Source organism: Oncorhynchus tshawytscha, linkage group LG04, assembly GCF_018296145.1.
Source record: "Oncorhynchus tshawytscha isolate Ot180627B linkage group LG04, Otsh_v2.0, whole genome shotgun sequence".
NCBI lineage: Eukaryota > Metazoa > Chordata > Actinopteri > Salmoniformes > Salmonidae > Oncorhynchus > Oncorhynchus tshawytscha.
In genome coordinates, this window is record NC_056432.1 from 8,393,710 (window position 1) to 8,420,980 (window position 27,271).

General features: G+C 45.8%; 1 protein-coding gene across 1 annotated transcript in view; it reads right to left on the reverse strand.

Moving 5' to 3' along the window:
• si:dkey-215k6.1 (transmembrane protein 132C) overlaps positions 1 to 27,271 on the reverse strand; it is a 465,782-nt gene that overhangs the window by 216,541 nt on the left and 221,970 nt on the right. The window contains exon 3 of the mRNA XM_042320275.1: positions 22,586 to 22,729. Coding sequence (XP_042176209.1) covers positions 22,586 to 22,729 — 144 coding nt within the window. The remainder of the gene's footprint in view (positions 1 to 22,585; positions 22,730 to 27,271) is intronic.

Sequence of the window (27,271 nt, forward strand, 5' to 3'; positions counted from 1 at the left end):
CCTAGGAACAGTGGGTTAACTGCCTGTTCAGGGGCAGAACGACAGATTTTGTACCTTGTCAGCTCGGGGATTTGAACTTGCAACCTTTCGGTTACTAGTCCAATGCTCTAACCACTAGGCTACCCTGCCAACCCCATCCCACCTATCTCTGCTGGACACCCTCTCAGATTTCTACACAGGATATATATTTCAACTATGCTGTGATGTTTAACATACAATTTCAATCTATCTAATCAAATAGAATCCCCAGATTACGAGTTGAGAAAAAATACTTTTACTAAGAATATATTTAGTATATTATTAATTGACTGACCGGGTCTCTCCAGATCTCCTAACAGTACTATTTCTAGGGTCAATAGATTCATGTTATGCTTTTTCAGCCATTCCTGAAGCTGAGACCAGAAAAAGGCTACTGGAGGGCAATACCAGAACAAATGGTCTATTGATTCTCTACCCTCACAACAAAATCTGCAGAACTGCAATGACTGTGCTCCAAATAATGTTGTTGGTGGCATGAATTCTGTACAATAATTCTAGCTGAAAAGCACGCAGTTTTGTATATCAACTCATACACCCTGTACCATGGAATCAGTACATCAAAAATCTATTCTCAACTATTTTACAATCTGTATGGCACAGCTGTCAACATCCTGGTCCTCAAATGAAACTGGTATCCTTTCCTATTTTTATTCCTCTGCCAGTTTTGATCCTTTATATTGGGCAGACAGACCAGTTCCCTTCCTCCTCCCGCTGCCACCTGCCCCCTCCATTTTTGGGGTAATGCTGTAATCAATTGGTTGTAATCTTGGATTGAGCAGACCTTCCTGTACAATTCTGACAAATCCATACAAGACATAACTCTACCATTCCAATTTACAATATAATTTAAAAACAAAATACCCCTTTCAAACACATTTTCCATAAATACAGGTCTTTTATCAACCTGTATATTTGAGTTCAACCACAATATTTGTTTTAACATGTGGTTCTGTCTCCTCGGGCCGATGACATTTAAATTGTAGCCAGCTCTGCAACGCTTGTTTGAAAAAGAGAGATACGTTGAAAAATGTTCCATTTTCAATTAATCAAAAAAAAATGAGACATGACAATCTGCACAAAGGCAAAAAGGCCATTTTTAAGCTTTTCTTAGTATCTACTGGAGAACCATATAAGGTTCAAGTAAAACTGTTGAATAAGTGAAGCTTTTAGAAAGAGGTTTAGTGCTTTTATATTTAATAATCTCAACTTTATAGATTTTATCTTATTATTTTAGTCCAAATTATCATCTAATCTTTACAGAGCTGCTGACTGAAACTGTCTGACAAAATCACTATTTTAGTAGTTCTCAAAGTAAATCAAATATACTTTTATGACTGCTGAATACCAACTGTCAATCACTTAGATCATGACTGCTGAATACCAACTGTCAATCACTTAGATCATGACTGCTGAATACCAACTGTCAATCGCTTAGATCATGACTGCTGAATACCAACTGTCAATCACTTAGATCATGACTGCTGAATACCAACTGTCAATCACTTAGATCATGACTGCTGAATACCAACTGTCAATCACTTAGATCATGACTGCTGAATACCAACTGTCAATCACTTAGATCATGACTGCTGAATACCAACTGTCAATCACTTAGATCATGACTGCTGAATACCAACTGTCAATCACTTAGATCATGACTGCTGAATACCAACTGTCAATCACTTAGATCATGACTGCTGAATACCAACTGTCAATCACTTAGATCATGACTGCTGAATACCAACTGTCAATCACTTAGATCATGTATTTTCAGGTAGAGATACAACAAAGAAACGTATCTCTATGTATCCCCTCTTGATCACGCTTTCTTCTGCCACTTCCGTAGCATAAAAGAAACATAGACTGGACAAGTAGCCACGCAATGGACTTTGGTCATTGTAGTTAATTATCATGTTTTTCTGCGCTACACTATGTAGAACATGGCGGCAGGTAGCCTAGTGGTTAGAGTGTAGAGGTGGCAGGTAGCCTAGTGGTTAGAGTGTAGAGGTGGCAGGTAGCCTCGTGGTTAGAGTGTAGAGGTGGCAGGTAGTCTAGTGGTTAGACTGTAGAGGTGGCAGGTAGCCTAGTGGTTAAAGTGTAGAGGTGGCAGGTAGCCTCGTGGTTAGAGTGTAGAGGGGGCAGGTAGCCTAGTGGTTAGACTGTGGAGGTGGCAGGTAGCCTAGTGGTTAGACTGTAGAGGTGGCAGGTAGCCTAGTGGTTAGAGTGTAGAGGTGGCAGGTAGCCTCGTGGTTAGAGTGTAGAGGTGGCAGGTAGCCTAGTGGTTAGAGTGTAGAGGTGGCAGGTAGCCTAGTGGTTAGAGTGTAGAGGTGGCAGGTAGCCTAGTGGTTAGAGTGTAGAGGTGGCAGGTAGCCTAGTGGTTAGAGTGTAGAGGTGGCAGGTAATGATAGTGGTTAGAGTGTAGAGGTGGCAGGTAGCCTAGTGGTTAGACTGTAGAGGTGGCAGGTAGCCTAGTGGTTAGAGTGTAGAGGTGGCAGGTAGGCTAGTGGTTAGAGTGTAGAGGTGGCAGGTAGCCTAGTGGTTAGAGTGTAGAGGTGGCAGGTAGCCTAGTGGTTAGACTGTAGAGGTGGCAGGTAGCCTAGTGGTTAGAGTGTAGAGGGGGCAGGTAGCCTAGTGGTTAGACTGTAGAGGTGGCAGGTAGCCTAGTGGTTAGAGTGTAGAGGTGGCAGGTAGCCTCGTGGTTAGAGTGTAGAGGGGGCAGGTAGCCTAGTGGTTAGACTGTAGAGGTGGCAGGTAGCCTAGTGGTTAGAGTGTAGAGGTGGAAGGTAGCCTAGTGGTTAGAGTGTAGAGGTGGCAGGTAGCCTAGTGGTTAGAGTGTAGAGGTGGCAGGTAGCTTAGTGGTTAGAGTGTAGAGGTGGCAGGTAGCCTAGTGGTTAGAGTGTAGAGGTGGCAGGTAATGCTAGTGGTTAGAGTGTAGAGGTGGCAGGTAGCCTAGTGGTTAGACTGTAGAGGTGGCAGGTAGCCTAGTGGTTAGAGTGTAGAGGTGGCAGGTAGGCTAGTGGTTAGAGTGTAGAGGTGGCAGGTAGCCTAGTGGTTAGAGTGTAGAGGTGGCAGGTAGCCTAGTGGTTAGACTGTAGAGGTGGCAGGTAGCCTAGTGGTTAGAGTGTAGAGGGGGCAGGTAGCCTAGTGGTTAGACTGTAGAGGTGGCAGGTAGCCTAGTGGTTAGAGTGTAGAGGTGGCAGGGAGCCTAGTGGTTAGAGTGTAGAGGTGGCAGGTAGCCTAGTGGTTAGAGTGTAGAGGTGGCAGGTAGCCTAGTGGTTAGAGTGTAGAAGTGGCAGGTAATGCAGTGGTTAGAGTGTAGAGGTGGCAGGTAGCCTAGTGGTTAGACTGTAGAGGTGGCAGGTAGCCTAGTGGTTAGAGTGTAGAGGTGGCAGGTAGGCTAGTGGTTAGAGTGTAGAGGTGGCAGGTAGCCTAGTGGTTAGAGTGTAGAGGTGGCAGGTAGCCTAGTGGTTAGACTGTAGAGGTGGCAGGTAGCCTAGTGGTTAGACTGTAGAGGTGGCAGGTAGCCTAGTGGTTAGAGTCTAGAGGTGGCAGGTAGCCTCGTGGTTAGAGTGTAGAGGTGGCAGGTAGCCTAGTGGTTAGAGTGTAGAGGTGGCAGGTAGCCTAGTGGTTAGAGTGTAGAGGTGGCAGGTAGCCTCGTGGTTAGAGTGTAGAGGTGGCAGGTAGCCTAGTGGTTAGACTGTAGAGGTGGCAGGTAGCCTAGTGGTTAGAGTGTAGAGTTGGCAGGTAGCCTAGTGGTTAGAGTGTAGAGGTGGCAGGTAGCCTAGTGGTTAGACTGTAGAGGTGGCAGGTAGCCTAGTGGTTAGACTGTAGAGGTGGCAGGTAGCCTAGTGGTTAGAGTGTAGAGGTGGCAGGTAGCCTAGTGGTTAGACTGTAGAGGTGGCAGGTAGCCTAGTGGTTAGACTGTAGAGGTGGCAGGTAGCCTAGTGGTTAGAGTGTAGAGGTGGCAGGTAGCCTAGTGGTTAGAGTGTAGAGGTGGCAGGTAGCCTAGTGGTTAGAGTGTAGAGGTGGCAGGTAGCCTAGTGGTTAGAGTGTAGAGGTGGCAGGTAATGCTAGTGGTTAGAGTGTAGAGGTGGCAGGTAGCCTAGTGGTTAGACTGTAGAGGTGACAGGTAGCCTAGTGGTTAGAGTGTAGAGGTGGCAGGTAGGCTAGTGGTTAGAGTGTAGAGGTGGCAGGTAGCCTAGTGGTTAGAGTGTAGAGGTGGCAGGTAGCCTAGTGGTTAGAGTGTTGAGGTGGAAGGTAGCCTAGTGGTTAGAGTGTAGAGGTGGCAGGTAGCCTAGTGGTTAGACTGTAGAGGTGGCAGGTAGCCTAGTGGTTAGACTGTAGAGGTGGCAGGTAGCCTAGTGGTTAGAGTGTAGAGGTGGCAGGTAGGCTAGTGGTTAGAGTGTAGAGGTGGCAGGTAGCCTAGTGGTTAGACTGTAGAGGTGGCAGGTAGCCTAGTGGTTAGAGTGTAGAGGTGGCAGGTAGCCTCGTGGTTAGACTGTAGAGGTGGCAGGTAGCCTAGTGGTTAGACTGTAGAGGTGGCAGGTAGCCTAGTGGTTAGAGTGTAGAGGTGGCAGGTAGCCTAGTGGTTAGAGTGTAGAGGTGGCAGGTAGCCTAGTGGTTAGAGTGTAGAGGTGGCAGGTAATGCTAGTGGTTAGAGTGTAGAGGTGGCAGGTAGCCTAGTGGTTAGAGTGTAGAGGTGGCAGGTAGCCTAGTGGTTAGAGTGTAGAGGTGGCAGGTAGCCTAGTGGTTAGAGTGTAGAGGTGGCAGGTAGCCTAGTGGTTAGAGTGTAGAGGGGGCAGGTAGCCTAGTGGTTAGAGTGTAGAGGTGGCAGGTAGCCTAGTGGTTAGAGTGTAGAGGTGGCAGGTAGCCTAGTGGTTAGACTGTAGAGGTGGCAGGTAGCCTAGTGGTTAGACTGTAGAGGTGGCAGGTAGCCTAGTGGTTAGACTGTAGAGGTGGCAGGTAGCCTAGTGGTTAGAGTGTAGAGGTGGCAGGTAGGCTAGTGGTTAGAGTGTAGAGGTGGCAGGTAGCCTAGTGGTTAGAGTGTAGAGGTGGCAGGTAGCCTAGTGGTTAGAGTGTAGAGGTGGCAGGTAGCCTAGTGGTTAGAGTGTAGAGGTGGCAGGTAGCCTAGTGGTTAGAGTGTAGAGGTGGCAGGTAGCCTAGTGGTTAGAGTGTAGAGGTGGCAGGTAGCCTAGTGGTTAGAGTGTAGAGGTGGCAGGTAGCCTAGTGGCAGGTAGCCTACCCTTACCCTCACCCTTACCCTCACCCTGACCCTAACCCTTACCCTTACCCTTACCCTAACCCTTACCCTAACCCTCACCCTGACCCTTACCCTCACCCTTATCTAACCCTTACCATAACCCTCACCTTAACCCTTACCCTAACCCTTACCATTACCCTAACCCTAACCCTAACCCTAACCCTTACCCTTACCCTTACCCTAACCCTTACCCTTACCCTTACCCTAACCCTTACCCTAACCCTTACCCTTACCCTTACCCTTACCCTTACCCTAACCCTAACCCTTACCCTTACCCTTACCCTAACCCTAACCCTAACCCTTACCCTTACCCTTACCCTTACCCTAACCCTTACCCTTACCCTTACCCTTACCCTTACCCTAACCCTTACCCTAACCCTTACCCTTACCCTAACCCTAACCCTTACCCTAACCCTTACCCTTATCCTAACCCTAACCCTTACCCTTACCCTTACCCTAACCCTTACCTTAACCCTATGCCTTACCCTTACCCTAACCCTTACCTTAACCCTATGCCTTACCTTTACCCTTACCCTAACCCTTGCCAAAGATATCAATAATTCATTATTAGCAAATAAAAACGTTGGTCAATATTGTAGGTAGAAGTTTATATTGGGACCATCGTAACATATTTTCTTGTCAATTTAAATAGAGACTATTAGGTTTAACATCTCAGTCCTCTTAAAGCAGATGCAGTCTATGATGAAGCAACCGTGCTCTTTACAAATCAAGCTGCAGTGTTCCATTTTTGAATGACAGCCGCTTGCCCCCTTTCTATTTCAAATCTTACAGGGTTTTCGCAAACTGCGCCGGCTGCACGGAGTGTAAAATGAAGCCCTTAGACTTACATTCATGAATGAAAATTGAACACTCGTTAGGAAACACTCGTTAGGAAACACTCGTTGCCTGTATCTAAATATGCTAAACCAATCAAAATGCATGATCTTAATTCAAGAATGACATCAACGTTACATTGATTTACATGTAATAAACACGTTATGGCTGACCAGCCCATTTGTAATATTCATGAAACATAAAAGTGAAGTGAAAATGTAGGATTAATGTACATAAACCGCTATAGTTACTTAACAGCTCTTGATTTGGGATACATTCTTACCATGAAACATTTCTTATATGTCATCTATCAGATGTTTTTTTTTTTAATCCAAAGTGACTTACAACAGTTAGGATGTACATTTTCACATCGGTGGCCCCAGCGGGAATCAAACCTGCAACCCTGGTGTTGCTATCACCATGCTCTACCATGTGATTCACACAGGACTATTTCATAGCTACTTGACGATTATCTCTGTGTTCTCTACTTCCTGTAGGAAAAGCAGTCGGAAAAAAAAGATTACGACCATATAAGGCTGTGTGTCCTAAATGGCCTCCTACGCACTATGTAACATACTTCTGCAGTCTGTCTGTCATCCCTTACTCATTTTATCAAGCACCAGGATAAAGAGCAGGGATGGAAAAATGGTGGCCCGCGTACTCCCCCAAATCAATTTCCAAAAACTAAGTCTTCAACCAAAAAAAATGTATCAATAAATAAATGTTGTTTCTATTTATTTTAATTCTTAGGAAATCATTTGGGGGCTCAAATTAATCCTGAGAGTTAGAATAGTAGAATACAAAAAGGTGGAATTTCGTAGCGTGCTTGTGCATCTGCAGTTTCTCTCTTGTTATGTCAGTCTCAATTAGCCATGTCAGCTAACTGCAAAAATTTCTCTACACCCCATTGCAAATGTGTAGAATTGCAGAAAATGTACTTTAAAACATACATTTTCCTCCAGACATCTACTTGTTTGTAGAGCATAAATTACGTTACATGTCATTCATGAGCCTTTGTTGTTATTGATCAGCTTTTCTTTACAGACAATATGTTATCTGTTATGATATTACAGTCCTTTTATTTGTGGCATCATTCAAATAGCACCCGAATGCCATATGGGCCCTTGTCAATTCACAGAGAACTAGGAAAGCAGCAAGAGAACTGGCTAGTTATCTAACTAGGTATAGTGCTGGAGCTATATGACTGGGACTAGGCTGTATGATAGGGGCTGGGCTATAGAACTGGGCTATATGAGAGGTTACGATATAAATTAGGTTAATATATAGATGAGAGATTAATATATAGATGAGATTAATATATAGATGAGAGGTTAATATATAGATGAGGTTAATATATAGATGAGAGGTTAATATATAGATGAGGTTAATATATAGATGAGGTTAATATATAGATGAGAGGTTAATATATAGATGAGGTTAATATATAGATGAGGTTAATATATAGATGAGAGATTAATATATAGATGAGGTTAATATATAGACGAGGTTAATATATAGATGAGAGGTTAATATATAGATGAGGTTAATATATAGATGAGGTTAATATATAGATGAGAGGTTAATATATAGATGAGAGGTTTATATATAGATGAGAGGTTAATATATAGATGAGAGGTTAATATATAGATGAGATTAATATATAGATGAGAGGTTAATATATAGATGAGATTAATATATAGATGAGAGGTTAATATATAGATGAGATTAATATATAGATGAGGTTAATATATAGATGAGGTAAATACTGTATATAGATGAGGTTAATATATAGATGAGGTTAATATATAGATGAGGTTACTATATAGATGAGAGATTAATATATAGATGAGGTTAATATATAGATGATAGGTTAATATATAGATGAGGTTACTATATAGATGATAGGTTAATATATAGATGAGATTAATATATAGATGAGGTTAATATATAGATGAGGTTAATATATAGATGAGAGATTAATATATAGATGAGGTTACTATATAGATGATAGGTTAATATATAGATGAGGTTAATATATAGATGAGGTTAATATATAGATGAGGTTAATATATAGATGAGAGGTTAATATATAGATGAGGTTAATATATAGATGAGAGGTTAATATATAGATGAGAGGTTAATATATAGATGAGAGGTTTATATATAGATGAGAGGTTAATATATAGATGAGGTTAATATATAGATGAGATTAATATATAGATGAGAGGTTAATATATAGATGAGATTAATATATAGATGAGGTTAATATATAGATGAGGTAAATACTGTATATAGATGAGGTTAATATATAGATGAGGTTAATATATAGATGAGGTTACTATATAGATGATAGGTTAATATATAGATGAGAGATTAATATATAGATGAGGTTAATATATAGATGATAGGTTAATATATAGATGAGGTTAATATATAGATGATAGGTTAATATATAGATGAGGTTACTATATAGATGATAGGTTAATATATAGATGAGAGATTAATATATAGATGAGGTTAATATATAGATCAGGAGCTGCCAGAGCCGCCTGTCAGTCAGGAGCTGCCAGAGCCGCCGGTCAGTCAGGAGCTGCCAGAGCCGCCGGTCAGTCAGGAGCTGCCAGAGCCGCCGGTCAGTCAGGAGCTGCCAGAGCCGCCGGGCAATCAGGAGCTGCCAGAGCCACCGGTCAGTCAGGAGCTGCCAGATCCGCCTGTCAGTCAGGAGCTGCCAGATCCGCCTGTCAGTCAGGAGCTGCCAGATCCACCTGTCAGTCAGGAGCTGCCAGAGCCGCCTGTCAGTCAGGAGCTGCCAGAGCCGCCAGAGCTGCCGGTCAGTCAGGAGCTGCCAGAGCCGCCGGTCAATCAGGAGCTGCCAGAGCCACCGGTCAGTCAGGAGCTGCCAGAGCCGCCTGTCAGTCAGGAGCTGCCAGAGCCGCCGGTCAATCAGGAGCTGCCAGAGCCACCGGTCAGTCAGGAGCTGCCAGAGCCGCCTGTCAGTCAGGAGCTGCCAGAGCCACCGGTCAGTCAGGAGCTGCCAGAGCCGCCTGTCAGTCAGGAGCTGCCAGAGCCGCCTGTCAGTCAGGAGCTGCCAGAGCCGTCCGTTACTCTGGTGCTGCCGGAATCGCCCATCACTCCGGAGCTGCCGGAATCGCCCTTCACTCCGGAGCTGCCGGAATCACCCTTCACTCCGGGACCCGTTGCTAGGGTCCCCAGTCCGAGGTCGGCGGCGAGGGTTGCCGCTCGAAAGGCGCCACAGAGGCGGGTTAAGAGGCGGATAAAGACTATGGTGGAGTGGGGTCCACATCCAGAGCCGCCACCGCGGCCAGAGCCGCCACCGCGGACAGATATCCACCCAGACCCTCCCCTATAGGTTCAGGTTTTGCGGCCGGAGTCCGCACCTTTGGGGGGGGGTACTGTCACGTTCAGATCTTAGTTCTTTTGTTATGTCTTTGTTTTAGTATGGTCAGGGCATGAGTTGGTTGGGTTGTCTATGTTCCTTTTTCTACGTGGTGTTTTTGTGTTTGGCCTGGTATGGTTCTCAATCAGAGGCAGGTGTCGTTAGTTGTCTCTGATTGAGAATCATACTTAGGTAGCCTTTTCCCACCTGTGTGGTGTGGGTGATTGTTTTCTGTTTTGTGTATTCACCGTACAGGACTGTTTTATTTAGTTCGTTCTCGTTATTTTGTTTTTGTGTTCATGATAATAAATTATCAATATGGACACTTACCACGCTGCGCATTGGTCCTCGTCTCCTTCCATCACAGACGAGCATTAGTCATTTAGAGTATTTCTTTGCAGAAAATGACAACCAGTCAAAATAACAAACACAATACTAATGTTTTAACTCAATATTTGGTGGAATAACCCTGATTTTCAATCACAGCTTTCATGCGTCTTGGCATGCTCTCCACCAGTCTTTCACATTGATGTTGTGTGATTGAAGCAGCTTGGCTTTGTTTGATGGCTTGTGACCATCCATATTCTTCTTGATCACATTCCAGAGGTTTTCAATGGGGTTCAGGTCTGGAGATTTAGCTGGCCATGACAGGGTCTTGATCTGGTGGTCCTCCATCCACACATTGATTAACCAGGCTGTGTGGCATGGAGCATTTTCCTGCTGGAAAAAACAATCCTCAGAGTTGGGGAACATTGTCAGAGCAGAAGGAAGCAAGTTTTCTTCCAGGACAAACTTGTACGTGGCTTGATTCATGCGTCCTTAACAAAGACAAATCTGCCTGATTCCAGCCTTGCTGAAGCACCCCCAGATCATCACCGATCCTCCACCAAATTTCACAGTGGGCACGAGCCCTGGAGAGGCCTACAAGCCACAGTGTTTCACACCCACTGTGAAATTTGGTGGAGGATCAGTGATGATCTGGGGGTGCTTCAGCAAGGCTGAAGTGTCACTGAGGTGAGGTGTCACCTTCCCAACAAGTCAAATGTGGTGGAGGATCGATACCACCTTTCCAACAAGTCAGTTTGTCAAATGTCTGCCCTGCTATAGCTGCCAAGGTCAACTGTTAGTGCTGTTATTGTAAAGTGGAAATGTCTTGGAGCAACAACGGCTCAGCTGCAAAGTGGTAGGCCACACAAGCTCACAAAATGGGAACACTGAGTGCTGAAGAGAGTAGCACGTCTATCCTCAGTTGCAACATTCACTTCCCGTGTTCCAAACTGCCTCTGGAAGCAACGTCAGCACAATAACTGTTTGTCGGGAGCTTCATAAAACGGGTTTCCATAGCCAAGCAGCTGCACAAAAGCCTAAGATCACCATAAGCTTCACCATCTGGCAGTCCGACGGACGGATCTGGGTTTGGCGGATGCCATGAAAACGCTACCTGCCCCAATGCATACTGAAAACTGTAAAGTTTGGTGGAGTTGGCATAATGCTCTGGTGCTGTTTTTCATGGTTTTTCATGATTTGGGCTAGGCCCCTTAGTTCCAGTGAAGTGAAATATTAATGCTACAGCATACACGACATTATAGACGATTCTGTGCTTCCAACTTTGTGTAAACAGTTTGGGAAGGCCCTTTCCTCTCATCAATATATTAACCTCATCTATACAATAAACCCTCATCTACAGTTGAAGTCGGAAGTTTACATACACTTAGGTTGGAGTCATTAAAACTTGTTTGTCAACCACTCCACACATGTCTTGTCAACAAACTATAGTTAGGACCACTACTTTGTGCATGACACAAGTAATTTTTCCAACAATTGTTTACAGACAGATTATTTCACTTATAATTCACTGTATCAAAATTCCAATGGGTCAGAAGTTTACATACACTAAGTTGACTGTGCCTTTAAACAGCTTGGAAAATTCCGGAAAATTACGTCATGGCTTTAGAAGCTTCTGATAGGCTAATTGACATCATTTGAGTCAATTTCAGTCAATTGGAGGTGTATCTGCAGATGTATTTCAAGGCCAACCTTCAAACTCAGTGCCTCTTTGCTTGACAGCATGGGAAAATCTAAAGAAATCCTCAGAAACAAATTGTAGACTTCCACAAGTCTGGTTCATCCTTCGTCATTCCAATTTCCAAACGCCTGAAAGTACCGCGTTCATCTGTACAAACAATAGTACACAATTATAAACACCATGGGAACACGCAGCCGTCATACCACTCAATAAGGAGACACGTTCTGTCACCTAGAGATGAACGTACTTTGGTGTGAAAAGTGCAAATCAATCCCAGAACAACAGCAAAGGACCTTGTGAAGATGCTGGAGGAAACAGGTACAAAAGTATTTATATCCACAGTAAAACAAGTCCTATATCGACATAACCTGAAAGGAAGAAGCCAGGAAGAAGCAAGGAAGAAGCCACTGCTCCAAAACAGCCATAAAAAAGCCAGACTACAGTTTGCAACTGCACATGGGGACAAAGATCGTACATTTTGGAGAAATGTCCTCTGGTCTGATGAAACAAAAATAGAGCTGTATCAGACCAGACCATAACTCCACATTACAGTCTTCTGTCATCACGGTAACCTCAGGGCCAGTATTAAAGAAGTGTCTCTGAGTAGGAATGCTGATCTAGGATCAGGTACCACCATGTCCATGTATTCTTATTCATTATGAGCTATGAGGCTAAACTGAGCTGCTTTATGCAGACGGGTGGATCCAAACCTCTCATTCTCTAACGTCCCACATCCACACTAGTCACACTGAAGAAAAAAAACTAAGCGTTGTTTACGAGACAGAACATATCACGAGTCACATTTAATTGTTTCACAACTTATAATGATGAAAAACACAGAACCAGCAGGAATTCATTTCAGGTATGTAAGTCCCTTACAGCAAATCAATAAGGTCTTCTTTTTTTTTGACGGTGGAAGATGGAGATATCTCACACACCATGTACGGGCAAACATTCAGCTCCCATCGAATGTACCATGTCTAAAAAAAAAAAGGTTTGCAAACAAAACATCTAATCAAGTGCATGTGCTCTCATGTATTCAGACCAGAGCATTTGAGCAGAGATGAGGAGTCGGAAATCGCGCTCATCATCTATGTTTCCTTTCCAACCGCTCATCCTCTACATTTCCTTTCCAACCGCTCATCCTCTACATTTCCTTTCCAACCGCTCATCCTCTGTTTCCTTTTCTACCGCTCATCCTCTACGTTTCTCCAACCGCTCATCCTCTACGTTTCCTTTCCTACCGCTCATCCTCTACGTTTCTCCAACCGCTCATCCTCTATGTTTCCTTTCCTACCGCTCATCCTCTATGTTTCCTTTCCAACCGCTCATCCTCTACGTTTCTCCAACCGCTCATCCTCTACGTTTCTCCAACCGCTCATCCTCTACATTTCCTTTCCAACCGCTCATCCTCTACATTTCCTTTCCAACCACTCATCCTCTACATTTCCTTTCCAACCACTCGTCCTCTACGTTTCCTTTCCTACCACTCATCCTCTACATTTCCTTTCCAACCACTCATCCTCTACATTTCCTTTCCAACCGCTCATCCTCTACATTTCCTTTCCAACCGCTCATCCTCTACATTTCCTTTCCAACCGCTCATCCTCTACATTTCCTTTCCAACCACTCAACCTCTACATTTCCTTTCCAACCGCTCATCCTCCATGTTTCTCCAACCGCTCATCCTCTACATTTCCTTTCCAACCGCTCATCCTCTACATTTCTTTTCCAACCGCTCATCCTCTACATTTCCTTTCCAACCGCTCATCCTCCATGTTTCTCCAACCGCTCATCCTCTACGTTTCCTTTCCAACCGCTCATCCTCTGTTTCCTTTCCAACCGCTCATCCTCTACATTTCCTTTCCAACCGCTCATCCTCTACATTTCCTTTCCAACCGCTCATCCTCTACGTTTCCTTTCCTACCACTCATCCTCTACATTTCCTTTCCAACCGCTCATCCTCTACATTTCCTTTCCAACCGCTCATCCTCTACATTTCCTTTCCAACCGCTCATCCTCTACGTTTCCTTTCCAACCGCTCATCCTCTACATTTCCTTTCCAACCGCTCATCCTCTACATTTCCTTTCCAACCGCTCATCCTCTACATTTCTTTTCCAACCGCTCATCCTCTACATTTCTTTTCCAACCGCTCATCCTCTACATTTCCTTTCCAACCACTCATCCTCTACATTTCTCCAACCGCTCATCCTCTACGTTTCTCCAACCGCTCATCCTCTACATTTCTCCAACCGCTCATCCTCTGTTTCCTTTTCTACCACTCATCCTCTACATTTCCTTTCCAACCGCTCATCCTCTACATTACCTTTCCAACCGCTCATCCTCTACGTTTCTCCAACTGCTCATCCTCTACGTTTCTCCAACCGCTCATCCTCTACATTTCCTTTCCAACCACTCAACCTCTACATTTCCTTTCCAACCGCTCATCCTCCATGTTTCTCCAACCGCTCATCCTCTACATTTCCTTTCCAACCGCTCATCCTCTACATTTCTTTTCCAACCGCTCATCCTCTACATTTCCTTTCCAACCGCTCAACCTCTACATTTCCATTCCAACCACTCATCCTCTACGTTTCCTTTCCAACCACTCATCCTCTACATTTCCTTTCCAACCGCTCATCCTCTACATTACCTTTCCAACCGCTCATCCTCTACGTTTCTCCAACCGCTCATCCTCTACGTTTCTCCAACCACTCATCCTCTACATTTCCTTTCCAACCGCTCATCCTCTACATTTCCTTTCCAACCGCTCATCCTCCATGTTTCTCCAACCGCTCATCCTCTACATTTCCTTTCCAACCGCTCATCTACATTTCTACATTTCGTTTTTTCCAACCGCTCATCCTCTACATTTCCTTTCCAACCGCTCATCCTCTACATTTCCTTTCCAACCACTCATCCTCTACGTTTCCTTTCCAACCACTCATCCTCTACATTTCCTTTCCAACCACTCACCGCTCATCCTCTACATTACCTTTCCAACCGCTCATCCTCTACGTTTCATTTCCAACCGCTCATCCTCTACGTTTCTCCAACCGCTCATCCTCTACATTTCCTTTCCAACCGCTCAACCTCTACATTTCCTTTCCAACCGCTCATCCTCTACGGTTTCTTTCCATCTGCTCATCCTCTACATTTCCTTTCCAACCGCTCATCCTCTCTCTACGTTTCCTTTCCAACCGCTCATCCTCTACGGTTTCTTTCCATCTGCTCATCCTCTACGTTTCCTTTCCAACCGCTCATCCTCTACATTTCCTTTCCAACCGCACATCCTCTACATTTCCTTTCCAACCGCTCATCCTCTACGGTTTCTTTCCAACTGCTCATCCTCTACGTTTCCTTTCCTACTGCTCATGCTCATCCTCTGTTTCCTTTCCTACCACTCATCCTCTACATTTCCTTTCCAACCACTCATCCTCTACATTTCTCCAACCGCTCATCCTCTACGTTTCTCCAACCGCTCATCCTCTACATTTCCTTTCCAACCGCTCATCCTCTACATTTCCTTTCCAACCGCTCATCCTCTACGTTTCCTTTCCTACCACTCATCCTCTACATTTCCTTTCCAACCGCTCATCCTCTACATTTCCTTTCCAACCGCTCATCCTCGTTTCCTTTTCGCTCACCTCTACATTTCCTTTCCAACCGCTCATCCTCTACGTTTCCTTTCCAACCACTCATCCTCTACATTTCCTTTCCAACCGCTCATCCTCTACATTTCCTTTCCAACCGCTCATCCTCTACATTTCATTTTTTCCAACCGCTCATCCTCTACATTTCCTTTCCAACCGCTCATCCTCTACATTTCTCCAACCGCTCATCCTCTACATTTCGTTTCTCCAACCGCTCAACCTCTACATTTCTCCAACCGCTCATCCTCTACGTTTCTCCAACCACTCATCCTCTGTTTCCTTTTCTACCACTCATCCTCTACATTTCCTTTCCAACCGCTCATCCTCTACGGTTTCTTTCCATCTGCTCATCCTCTACGTTTCCTTTCCAACCGCTCATCCTCTACATTTCTTTTCCAACCGCTCATCCTCTACATTTCCTTTCCAACCGCTCATCCTCTACGGTTTCTTTCCAACTGCTCATCCTCTACGTTTCCTTTCCTACTGCTCATCCTCTGTTTCCTTTCCTACCACTCATCCTCTACATTTCCTTTCCAACCACTCATCCTCTACATTTCTCCAACCGCTCATCCTCTACGTTTCTCCAACCGCTCATCCTCTACATTTCCTTTCCAACCGCTCATCCTCTACATTTCCTTTCCAACCGCTCATCCTCTACATTTCCTTTCCTACCACTCATCCTCTACATTTCCTTTCCAACCGCTCATCCTCTACATTTCCTTTCCAACCGCTCAACCTCTACATTTCCTTTCCAACCGCTCATCCTCTACGTTTCCTTTCCAACCACTCATCCTCTACATTTCCTTTCCAACCGCTCATCCTCTACATTTCCTTTCCAACCGCTCATCCTCTACATTTCTTTTCCAACCGCTCATCCTCTACATTTCCTTTCCAACCGCTCATCCTCTACATTTCTCCAACCGCTCATCCTCTACGTTTCTCCAACCGCTCAACCTCTACATTTCTCCAACCGCTCATCCTCTACATTTCTCCAACCGCTCATCCTCTGTTTCCTTTTCTACCACTCATCCTCTACATTTCCTTTCCAACCGCTCATCCTCTACATTTCCTTTCCTACCGCTCATCCTCTACATTTCATTTCCTACCACTCATCCTCTACATTTCCTTTCCAACCGCTCATCCTCTACATTTCCTTTCCAACCGCTCATCCTCTATGTTTCCTTTCCAACCGCTCATCCTCTACATTTCCTTTCCAACCGCTCCACACTCACAGGGGGAAAAAACTGCCGTTCCAAATTCACTCCATTCATTAAAATCCCAGTTTAACCAACATCCATCTATTGTTGTGACTACCTGGATCTACCATTTTGGTTTAGAAGTATTGAAACCAAACCATATGATTTGAATTAAAAGTATTTGAATAAACAACATGAAAAGATCAATACAAGAAGTGCACATCATTTCAGATAGGCTTCATGTCATATTAAACATCATATAAACACTGTAAATAGGTCAGGAGCCAGACACGTAGCCTAAGAAGGAACAAAAATGAATTATTTAGGCTATATTATTATTAGCCTATTATTGAAATCATTTCAAGGCTAGAGCCTACAAAGAAATACATTGTGAAGCATTTGCGAGTGTGACACACTAGGCTGCCATAAACATTAAGCGTTCAGCATTTAAACAACATTTAGTTGTATTCAATTATTATAGTCTATAAATTGCGCATAAAGGCTGTGACTTACTTAGAATTAAATAAAAAATGATATGACAAAGGCCTTATTAGGCCTTTGAATTCACTTTTAGAAACATGAGTTTGGCCAGAGTCCGTGGCTTCAGGCTCTCCGACGGTGCTTGGAGAGAAGGACAGCAGCGGAATATACCCTCTCTGTGCTTACAGAGCCACTGGGGAGGCTCAACACCCTTCGGGGAAACTCTTGCCAGTCTTGTCAGGGATGCAGAGTTGTTTTTGTATTTGTCTATAGGTAGGCCTAAGGATTTTAGGCAAAATAACCCAATCAAAACAGAAAGATCCTTGAAAGAGGTAGTATGTCATCAGGCCTATTGATCCAACATCAATGATGGTCTATTGTATAGATAATAGAACCAAAATGAACCAAACTTTTAAGAGGTCAGATTTTTTTAATTTTATAAATACTTTGCTACAACGACACACTTAGTTAGCTACCCACCTCATTCCTTTCTGTTAGGATGTGCATGTAGTAAGTACACCATCATGTCTTTTCCAGATTCCACAATGGTTCTTTAGTAGTGGACACCACATCACCACACTCCCTCTCTTTAGTAGTGGACACCACATCACCACACTCCCTCTCTTTAGTAGTGGACACCACATCACCACACTCCCTCTCTTTAGTAGTGGACACCACATCACCACACTCCCTCTCTTTAGTAGTGGACACTACATCACCACACTCCCTCTCTTGCTCTTGGTCCTCATCTTTGTAAGTCATCTTGATTTTGCTCCTGAGTATTTTATCAGTTTCTTTATGAAAATATTTAGTGAACTCCATGAGTTCTTGCTAAAGCAAGTCGCTATAGCAGCACACAAGTAGACTACAAATGCATGCTGGGCCGGGCACGCCCTGAGTTTGTTAGATGAAGTCAGCGCTACTGGAGCGAAATTGGAGCGGGCGAGAAGGACAACGCTCCAGCCAGCACTCAGCTCCACTCACATACTCTAATTCAGACTAGCCAGCACTCAGCTCCACTCACATACTCTAATTCAGACTAGCCAGCACTCAGCTCCACTCACATACTCTAATTCAGACTAGCCAGCACTCAGCTCCACTCACATACTCTAATTCAGACTAGCCAGCACTCAGCTCCACTCACATACTCAGACTAGCCAGCACTCAGCTCCACTCACATACTCTAATTCAGACTAGCCAGCACTCAGCTCCACTCACATACTCTAATTCAGACTAGCCAGCACTCAGCTCCACTCACATACTCTAATTCAGACTAGCCAGCACTCAGCTCCACTCACATACTCTAATTCAGACTAGCCAGCACTCAGCTCCACTCACATACTCTAATTCAGACTAGCCAGCACTCAGCTCCACTCACATACTCTAATTCAGACTAGCCAGCACTCAGCTCCACTCACATACTCTAATTCAGACTAGCCAGCACTAACACAATGGAGATATTGACAAAATGCTGTCTGAATACCTACTAAAACGTTTTGTGCAACTCCCCTGTTAGCTATGTAGCATTTATACATCTGAATGGTCTACGCAATATCATCATCATCCAGGAGGCATCTATGGTTTTCTTGAATCTAGCAACTATGCCAGCCTCCTTCAGTCAAACCCTGGGCACCAACCAACAACCCAAGTCGTCCAATTAACTAGAAACCAAACAGAAGAAAACAAGCTGAAACGGGGAGGGAACTTCCTGAATTTGTCCAATAAGAAACGTTGCAAAAGCCTACACATTGAGGACAAGTGTGATTCACTGATGTGGTCATCCTGTCTGGGTTGGCGCCCCCCCTTGGGTTGTGCCACGGCGGAGATCTTTGTGGGCTATACTCAGCCTTGTCTCAGGATGGTAAGTTGGTGGTTGAAGATGTCCCTCTAGTGGTGTGGGGGCTGTGCTTTGGCAAAGTGGGTGGGGTTATATCCTTCCTGTTTGGCCCTGTCCGGGGGTGTCCTCGGATGGGGCCACAGTGTCTCCTGACCCCTCCTGTCTCAGCCTCCAGTATTTATGCTGCAGTAGTTTATGTGTCGGGGGGCTAGGGTCAGTTTGTTATATCTGGAGTACTTCTCCTGTCCTATTCGGTGTCCTGTGTGCGTTCTCTAATTCTCTCCTTCTCTCTTTCTTTCTCTCTCTCGGAGGACCTGAGCCCTAGGACCATGCCCCAGGACTACCTGACATGATGACTCCTTGCTGTCCCCAGTCCACCTGGCCGTGCTGCTGCTCCAGTTTCAACTGTTCTGCCTTATTATTATTTGACCATGCTGGCCATTTATGAACATTTGAACATCTTGGCCATGTTCTGTTATAATCTCCACCCGGCACAGCCAGAAGAGGACTGGCCACCCCACATATGCTCTCTCTAATTCTCTCTTTCTTTCTCTCTCTCGGAGGACCTGAGCCCTAGGACCATGCCCCAGGACTACCTGACATGATGACTCCTTGCTGTCCCCAGTCCACCTGACCGTGCTGCTGCTCCAGTTTCAACTGTTCTGCCTTATTATTATTCGACCATGCTGGTCATTTATGAACATTTGAACATCTTGGCCATGTTCTGTTATAATCTCCACCCGGCACAGCCAGAAGAGGACTGGCCACCCCACATAGCCTGGTTCCTCTCTAGGTTTCTTCCTAGGTTTTGGCCTTTCTAGGGAGTTTTTCCTAGCCACCGTGCTTCTACACCTGCATTGCTTGCTGTTTGGGGTTTTAGGCTGGGTTTCTGTACAGCACTTTGAGATATCAGCTGATGTACGAAGGGCTATATAAATACATTTGATTTGATTTGAAGTGTGACTCGTTAGCCCAGGGCTAAAGCTTAGCCCAGGGTTAACAAATGCTTGTGTGAACTAATCTAGCCCCGGGTCAGTCTAGCCTGGGGCTTAGAACAATGCAGTGTAGAAAGGCCTACGGAGGAACTAGGGGAACTGGAGATGACCACTCAGAGTTTACACATTGAGGAACTAGTGGAACGGAAGTTGCCAGTTATATATGCAACAATAGCAGGGAATCTCAAATCTCTCCTCCACACCAGTCCGAATTCTTCTTCTGCCTACAAAACCTGCCATGGGGCTTTCTGCTTTTTTCTCTAGGGTTGACTAGAGCCTAACCCACCACCCTTACTATCCTGGCCCCCTACCTTCTAACTGGTCCTCTTCCCTCATCCTCCTCTCTTCTCTCTCCGTCCTTCTCCCACGTCCTCCTCTCTTCTCTCTCCATCCTTTCCCACGTCCTCCTCTCTTCTCTCTCCGTCCTTCTCCCACGTCCTCCCGCATCCTCCTCCTTTCTCTCTCCGTCCTTCTCCCACGTCCTCCCGCATCCTCCTCCCTTCTCTCTCCGTCCTTCTCCCACGTCCTCCCGCATCCTCCTCTCTTCTCTCTCCGTCCTTCTCCCACGTCCTCCCGCATCCTCCTCTCTTCTCTCTCCGTCCTTCTCCCATGTCCTCCCGCATCCTCCTCTCTTCTCTCTCCGTCCTTCTCCCACGTCCTCCCTCATCTTCCTCTCTTCTCTCTCCATTCTTCTCCCACGTCCTCCTCCCTCATCCTCCTCTCTTCTCTCTCCGTCCTTCTCCCACGTCCTCCTCTCTTCTCTCTCCGTCCTTTCCCACGTCCTCCTCTCTTCTCTCTCCGTCCTTCTCCCACGTCCTCCCTCATCCTCCTCTCTTCTCTCTCCGTCCTTCTCCCACGTCCTCCCGCATCCTCCTCCCTTCTCTCTCCGTCCTTCTCCACGTCCTCCCGCATCCTCCTCTCTTCTCTCTCCGTCCTTCTCCCACGTCCTCCCGCATCCTCCTCTCTTCTCTCTCTGTCCTTCTCCACGTCCTCCCGCATCCTCCTCTCTTTTCTCTCCGTCCTTCTCCCATGTCCTCCCGCATCCTCCTCTCTTCTCTCTCCGTCCTTCTCCCACGTCCCCCAGCATCCTCCTCTCTTCTCCCTCCGTCCTTCCCCCACGTCCTCCTCCCTCATCCTCCTCTCTTCTCTCTCCGTCCTTCTCCCACATCCTCCTCCCTCATCCTCCTCTCTTCTCTCTCCGTCCTTCTCCCACGTCCTCCTCCCTCATCCTCCTCTCTACTCTCTCCATCCTTCTCCCATGTCCTCCCTCATCCTCCTCTCTTCTCTCGCCGTCCTTCTCCCACGTCCTCCTCCCTCATCCTCCTCTCTTCTCTCTCCGTCTTTCTCCCACATCCCTCTCCCTCATCCTCCTCTCTTCTCTCTCCATCCTTCTCCCTCATCCTCGTCTCTTCTCTCTCAGTCCTTCTCCCACGTCCTCCTTCTCTCTTATCTCTCCGTCTTTCTCCCACGTCCTCCTCTCTCATCCTCCTCTCTTCTCTCTCCGTCCTTCCCCATGTCCTCCTCTCTCATCCTCCTCTCTTCTCCCTCCGTCCTTCCCCCACGTCCTCCTCCCTCATCCTCCTCTCTTCTCTCTCCGTCCTTCTCCCACGTCCTCCCTCATCCTCCTCTCTTCTCTCTCCTCCCTTCTCCCACGTCCTCCTCCCTCATCCTCCTCCCTCACCCTCCTCCCTCATCCTCCTCTCTTCTCTCTCCTCCCTTCTCCTACATCCTCCTCCCTCATCCTCCTCCCTCGTCCTCCTCCCTCATCCTCATCTCTTCTCTCTCTGTCCTTCTCCCACGTCCTCCTCCCTCATCCTCCTCCCTCATCCTCCTGCCTCATCCTCCTCCCTTCTCCTTCCACCCTTCTCGAGAGCCGGTGAAAGACTCGATGTTCGCCATACGACCCGGCAAACAAATCTATGTTCCACCCTCTTCATTTTGTAACTATTATGAAACTAGTTGCAACGGGCTATTGGCAACAACTGAATCGGAGGAAACATTAAAGTGCCAGAACCAATTTTCTCCAGCATATAAAAACCCGAAGTACGAGGACTGAGCAATTACCGGCCGGCCTGACAGATTTAGTGTGACACTGGGGTCATACATTTCCAGTGCAGCTTGTCAGCAGAGGAGAGGGTGGGAGGAGGAGGGAGGGGTCGCTCACTCTAGGCTTTAGCCAACAGCTAACAGGCCTGCATAAATCCAGAGCAATCCACACTCAACCCTCCACCCCAGTCCGCCAATTAGACATCTCCCAGCACAGGCCCCCCACCGCCCCCTTAAACCCAACTCCCTCACTCTCCATATTCACCTGTGAGGTGAGGCGAGGTTAAGGTTTAGCGCTCCACTATGAGCTACCAGAAGCCTGTAGTGCTGATCCTGACCTTTGATCCCCGTGGGGCTGATGTTTTAAAATCAAACTAGTAGGTTTATGTAGCTAGTACTAGTAATATACTATACTATATATAATATACTATATACTAGTAATACTCTAAATTTGAATTTGTAAACTTACATTTTTTTTAACCTTTATTTAACTAAGCAAGTCAGTTAAGAACAAATTCTTATTTACAATGACGGCATTCCCCGGGCAAACCCTAATCCGGACGACACTGGGCCAATTGTGCGCTGCCCTATGGGACTCCCGATCACGGCTGATTGTAATACAGCCTGGAATCAAACCAGGGTCTGTAGTGACGCCTCTAGCACTGCAAACATAACATCTAGTGATCAAGACTAAATGACTGTGTGTCCAGTAGGTCTGTCCAGTAATCAGTTGATAAGACGGCAGGGATAACGTAATTTGTCCTACCATTAGGAGTAAATAACAGCATTATATTGTCATAGTGTTTTGAAAAGGCTCCTACCTTTCCCCTGTAGAGCTGGCCTTCCTCTGGCAGAACACGGACAATGAGGGACTTCCGGGTAGCGTTTCCTGTTTGATCTCCCAGGCAGAAGCTACATTGCTGGGCTTCACTGACACAAAGTTGACTCCTTGTTTGAACAGGGCTCTGGAGATGGGAAGCATGAACATGGTTAAGGCCAATAATACAGCACAGTAGACAGGCTCTGGAGACACACATATACACACATATACACACACACACACACACACACACACACACACACACACGTACATTCGTTAACACACTTCTTTTTTTTTTAAATCAATGGCAGTCATTTGCCAACAGCTTTTGTGACAGCTTACAATCGTGTTGACATCATTCAAACCCTTATGCATAGCAAAGATAATTTGAGAACATCTCATATCTCTGATTGGTATGTAATGTGATTCTCCATGGAGAATGTGTCTGTCTGTCTGTCTGTCTGCTCCTGTGTACAGGACATGTATTAGTGTGTCGGGGGTGAAGGATGTCTCTTTCCTCCCGTACTGTCCAGAATCCCGCCCTCTCCCTTCCTTCTCCCCCTCCCAAGTTTCCTTTAATACTGCCTCGGCTGACTCTGCTATTCATCACCTTGACAAGATACTCTGGGAGTTTATTAAACGAGCAAGTTATTAGAAGGTGCCAATGACCTTGGCAAGAGCACCGACGGAAAAAATAAGAAACTTCCTCTCAAAAGAAACCCACAACCCCTTCTTTTGTCTCTGTTTTTTCCTTGTGTCTTGCCAGGGACTGCGAATGTGTCACACTTTCCTTGCTGTTTGTCGAGAACAAGAAGGGTCCTTTGGGCTTGGGAGATCCCGCGCTCGCCTCGAAAATGCACTTTTCCTTCAGAACTCCTCCAAACAGTTTGGGAAAATACTTTATTTTAAGGACAAAATTGTTCCCAGTGGCTGTGGGACAGAAAAAAAAGCCACCACAGTCCCCAAAACCATTCTTTCATCATTTAAGACCATTGTTCAGTAAAACCAATGTCTCTCCTTTTAGAGGACTGTTTCATCTATTTTATTTTACTTCTCATGTCCCTTTATAACAATTTACTTCCAAGGACCTTACAGTAAAATATAGTCTGTAAAAAAAAAAATTGAGACTGAAAGCAAAAAAATAAAAATCTATAAACTGTAATTTATGTACTAGAACTGAACTGGGGAGGAGGGTAATGAAAATATAACCCAGTCTGGCTATATTCTGGAAAGCATTGGACTTTTCCAACATCTTTTCATGACAAGGTTGCCAATAAAACACAGACAGTCAATCAAGTACTCACCCACAAGATAAAACAACGTGTAAATGTATATATAGGGGTCGACGTGTATGTTTTCACAACTACAGTGTGTGAATCAACTCTATGTTATAGATCATAGGTTACATAGAGATGTAAGGTATTACGCCAAACAGTACATGCCTCATTACTGTAACGTCAGCACACTCTACACCTCGCCCCCAATTAGTGTCCCAACTAAGTGCAGACCTTCTACCCTACTGTCCTGACTAAGTACAGACATTCTACACTACTGTCCTGACTGAGTGCAGACATTCTCCCCTACTGTCCTGACTGAGTACAGACATTCTCCCCTACTGTCCCAACTAAGTACAGACATTTGCCCCTACTGTCCTGACTGAGTGCAGACATTCTCCCCTACTGTCCCAACTAAGTACAGACATTCTCCCCTACTGTCCTGACTGAGTGTAGACATTCTCCCCTACTGTCCTGACTAAGTACAGACATTCTACCCTACTGTCCTGACTGAGTGCAGACATTCTCCCCTACTGTCCCAACTAAGTACAGACATTCTCCCCTACTGTCCTGACTGAGTGCAGACATTCTCCCCTACTGTCCTGACTGAGTGCAGACATTCTCCCCTACTGTCCTGACTAAGTGCAGACATTCTACCCTACTGTCCTGACTGAGTACAGACATTCTACCCTACTGTCCTGACTAAGTACAGACATTCTACCCTACTGTCCTGACTAAGTACAGACATTCTACCCTACTGTCCTGACTGAGTGCAGACATTCTCCCCTACTGTCCCAACTAAGTACAGACATTCTCCCTACTGTCCTGACTGAGTGCAGACATTCTCCCCTACTGTCCTGACTGAGTGCAGACATTCTCCCCTACTGTCCTGACTGAGTGCAGACATTCTCCCCTACTGTCCCAACTAAGTACAGACATTCTCCCCTACTGTCCTGACTGAGTGCAGACATTCTCCCCTACTGTCCTGACTGAGTGCAGACATTCTCCCCTACTGTCCCAACTAAGTACAGACATTCTACCCTACTGTCCTGACTGAGTGCAGACATTCTCCCCTACTGTCCCAACTAAGTACAGACATTCTCCCCTACTGTCCTGACTAAGTACAGACATTCTCCCCTACTGTCCTGACTGAGTGCAGACATTCTCCCCTACTGTCCCAACTAAGTACAGACATTCTACCCTACTGTCCTGACTAAGTACAGACATTCTCCCCTACTGTCCTGACTGAGTGCAGACATTCTCCCCTACTGTCCTGACTGAGTGCAGACATTCTCCCCTACTGTCCTGACTGAGTGCAGACATTATCTCCTATTCACAGAATAAAGTCCAGTTTAAATAGAACACTGAGGTTATTATGTGTCACTATTATCAACCTTTAATGCAGAGGAACTGACAGACAGTTTGAGTGTGTGCATGTGTGTGTGTGCGTGTGTGCGTGCGTGTGTGTGTGTGCGTGTGTGTGTGTGTGCATGCGTGCGTTTGTGTGTGTGTGACACAGCAGTGAGACAAGGTCCTGTCCATCACACACCAAACCCAGACATGACGGGAGCCGAGGGAGGGGACACTCCAGGAGTCCAGAGGTCTGTCAACACAGGCACCAGGCAGCTCCTGACAGCCCAGACATTAAAGACAGTCAACATGCCCACAGTATCTACAGGCTGATCTCTGTTTAGTCCCACAGTATCTACAGGCTGATCTCTGTTTAGTACCACAGTATCTACACGCTAATCTCTGTTTAGTATCACAGTATCTACAGGCTGATCTCTGTTTAGTCCCACAGTATCTACAGGCTGATCTCTGTTTAGTCCCACAGTATCTACAGGCTGATCTCTGTTTAGTCCCACAGTATCTACAGGTTGATCTCTGTTTAGTCCCACAGTATCTACAGGCTGATCTCTGTTTAGTCCCACAGTATCTACAGGCTGATCTCTGTTTCAGTCCCACAGTATCTACAGGCTGATCTCTGTTTAGTCCCACAGTATCTACAGGTTGATCTCTGTTTAGTCCCACAGTATCTACAGGCTGATTGATCTCTGTTTAGTCCCACAGTATCTACAGGCTGATCTCTGTCTCGGGCCAGACTTAATTGAAGTGTGACATTTTCACAGCGCAAAATAGTTGTGTAATGTGCAAAAATACTGTAAACCTCATTATAATGTTGTAGTGTGATTGAATTTGAAACTTTCCTTCGACAATGTGTGTTATAAGAAGATGACTACTCAACTAGAGTAGTAAACACTAAAACTGTAGTAAACTGAACAATAAATAGTTGCTTCTTTATAGCGCACATTGTTCTAGAAAAGTTTAAAATGAAATCACACTGCTAGATTATAATGAGGTTTATGCACCATTCGTTTGCTTTAGGGGGAGAGGGTGTGAGGAGGGGGGTGAGGACAGAGGTGGGGTGGGAGAGGGGGGGTGAGGAGAGTGGGGGTGAGGAGAGAGGTGGGGTGGGGAGTGTGGGGGTGAGGGAGCAGGGAGAGAGAGGTGAGGTGGGGAGAGAGGGGTAAGACACTTAGGGGATGCTAGGAAGCCATCTGAGGTCTGGGGGCCTGGTGTTGAGGCCCTGGCGGGGCCTGTTCATCAGTATAGCGGGCACAAGGACAGAGTGACGCCGTGATGCCGTGATTTACGGGCCGGGGGCAGTGTGCATGGCGTGGCGGGCAGTAAATCGCCCCCGCTCGGACGGGCAGCACGGCTTGCAGGAGCGATAAGTCTGGGGCCGTTGCGTTACCTTGAAGCCCTCTAGAGGAGCCGTGTAATCGAATGAGTCAGATTTATACTACGGAGAGCCGAGAAGGAGAGAGATCCTCTCTATCACTGCCTCCTCATTGTAGGCTAGGCTACACCCCCCTCCTCCTCCTCCCCCTCTGCTTCCCAGTACCCTCCTATTCCTCTTTCCTTCATCCCTCTCTACACTCAGGAGAGTGACATTCCTCTCTACACTCAGGAGAGTGACATTCCTCTCTACACTCAGGAGAGTGACACTCCTCTCTACACTCAGGAGAGTGACATTCCTCTCTACACTCAGGAGTATGACATTCCTCTCTACACTCAGGAGCCAGACACTCTACACTTGGAGAGTGACATTTTCTACACGCAGGATAGTGACATTAATGTGCTACACTCAGTAAGTGACCTCCTTATACACTCAGTGAGATTGACATTTGAAACTTACACTCAGGACAATGTGTGTCTACACTCAGGAGATGACATTCCTCACACTCAGAGAGTAAACACTCCTGTAGTACACTGGAGAGTGACATTCCTCTCTTCAGGAGAGTGACATTGTTCTACACTCTAGATTGAGGAGAGGAGAGTGACATTCCTCTCTACACTCAGGAGAGTGACATTCCTTCTACACTCAGGAGAGTGACATTCCTCTCTACACT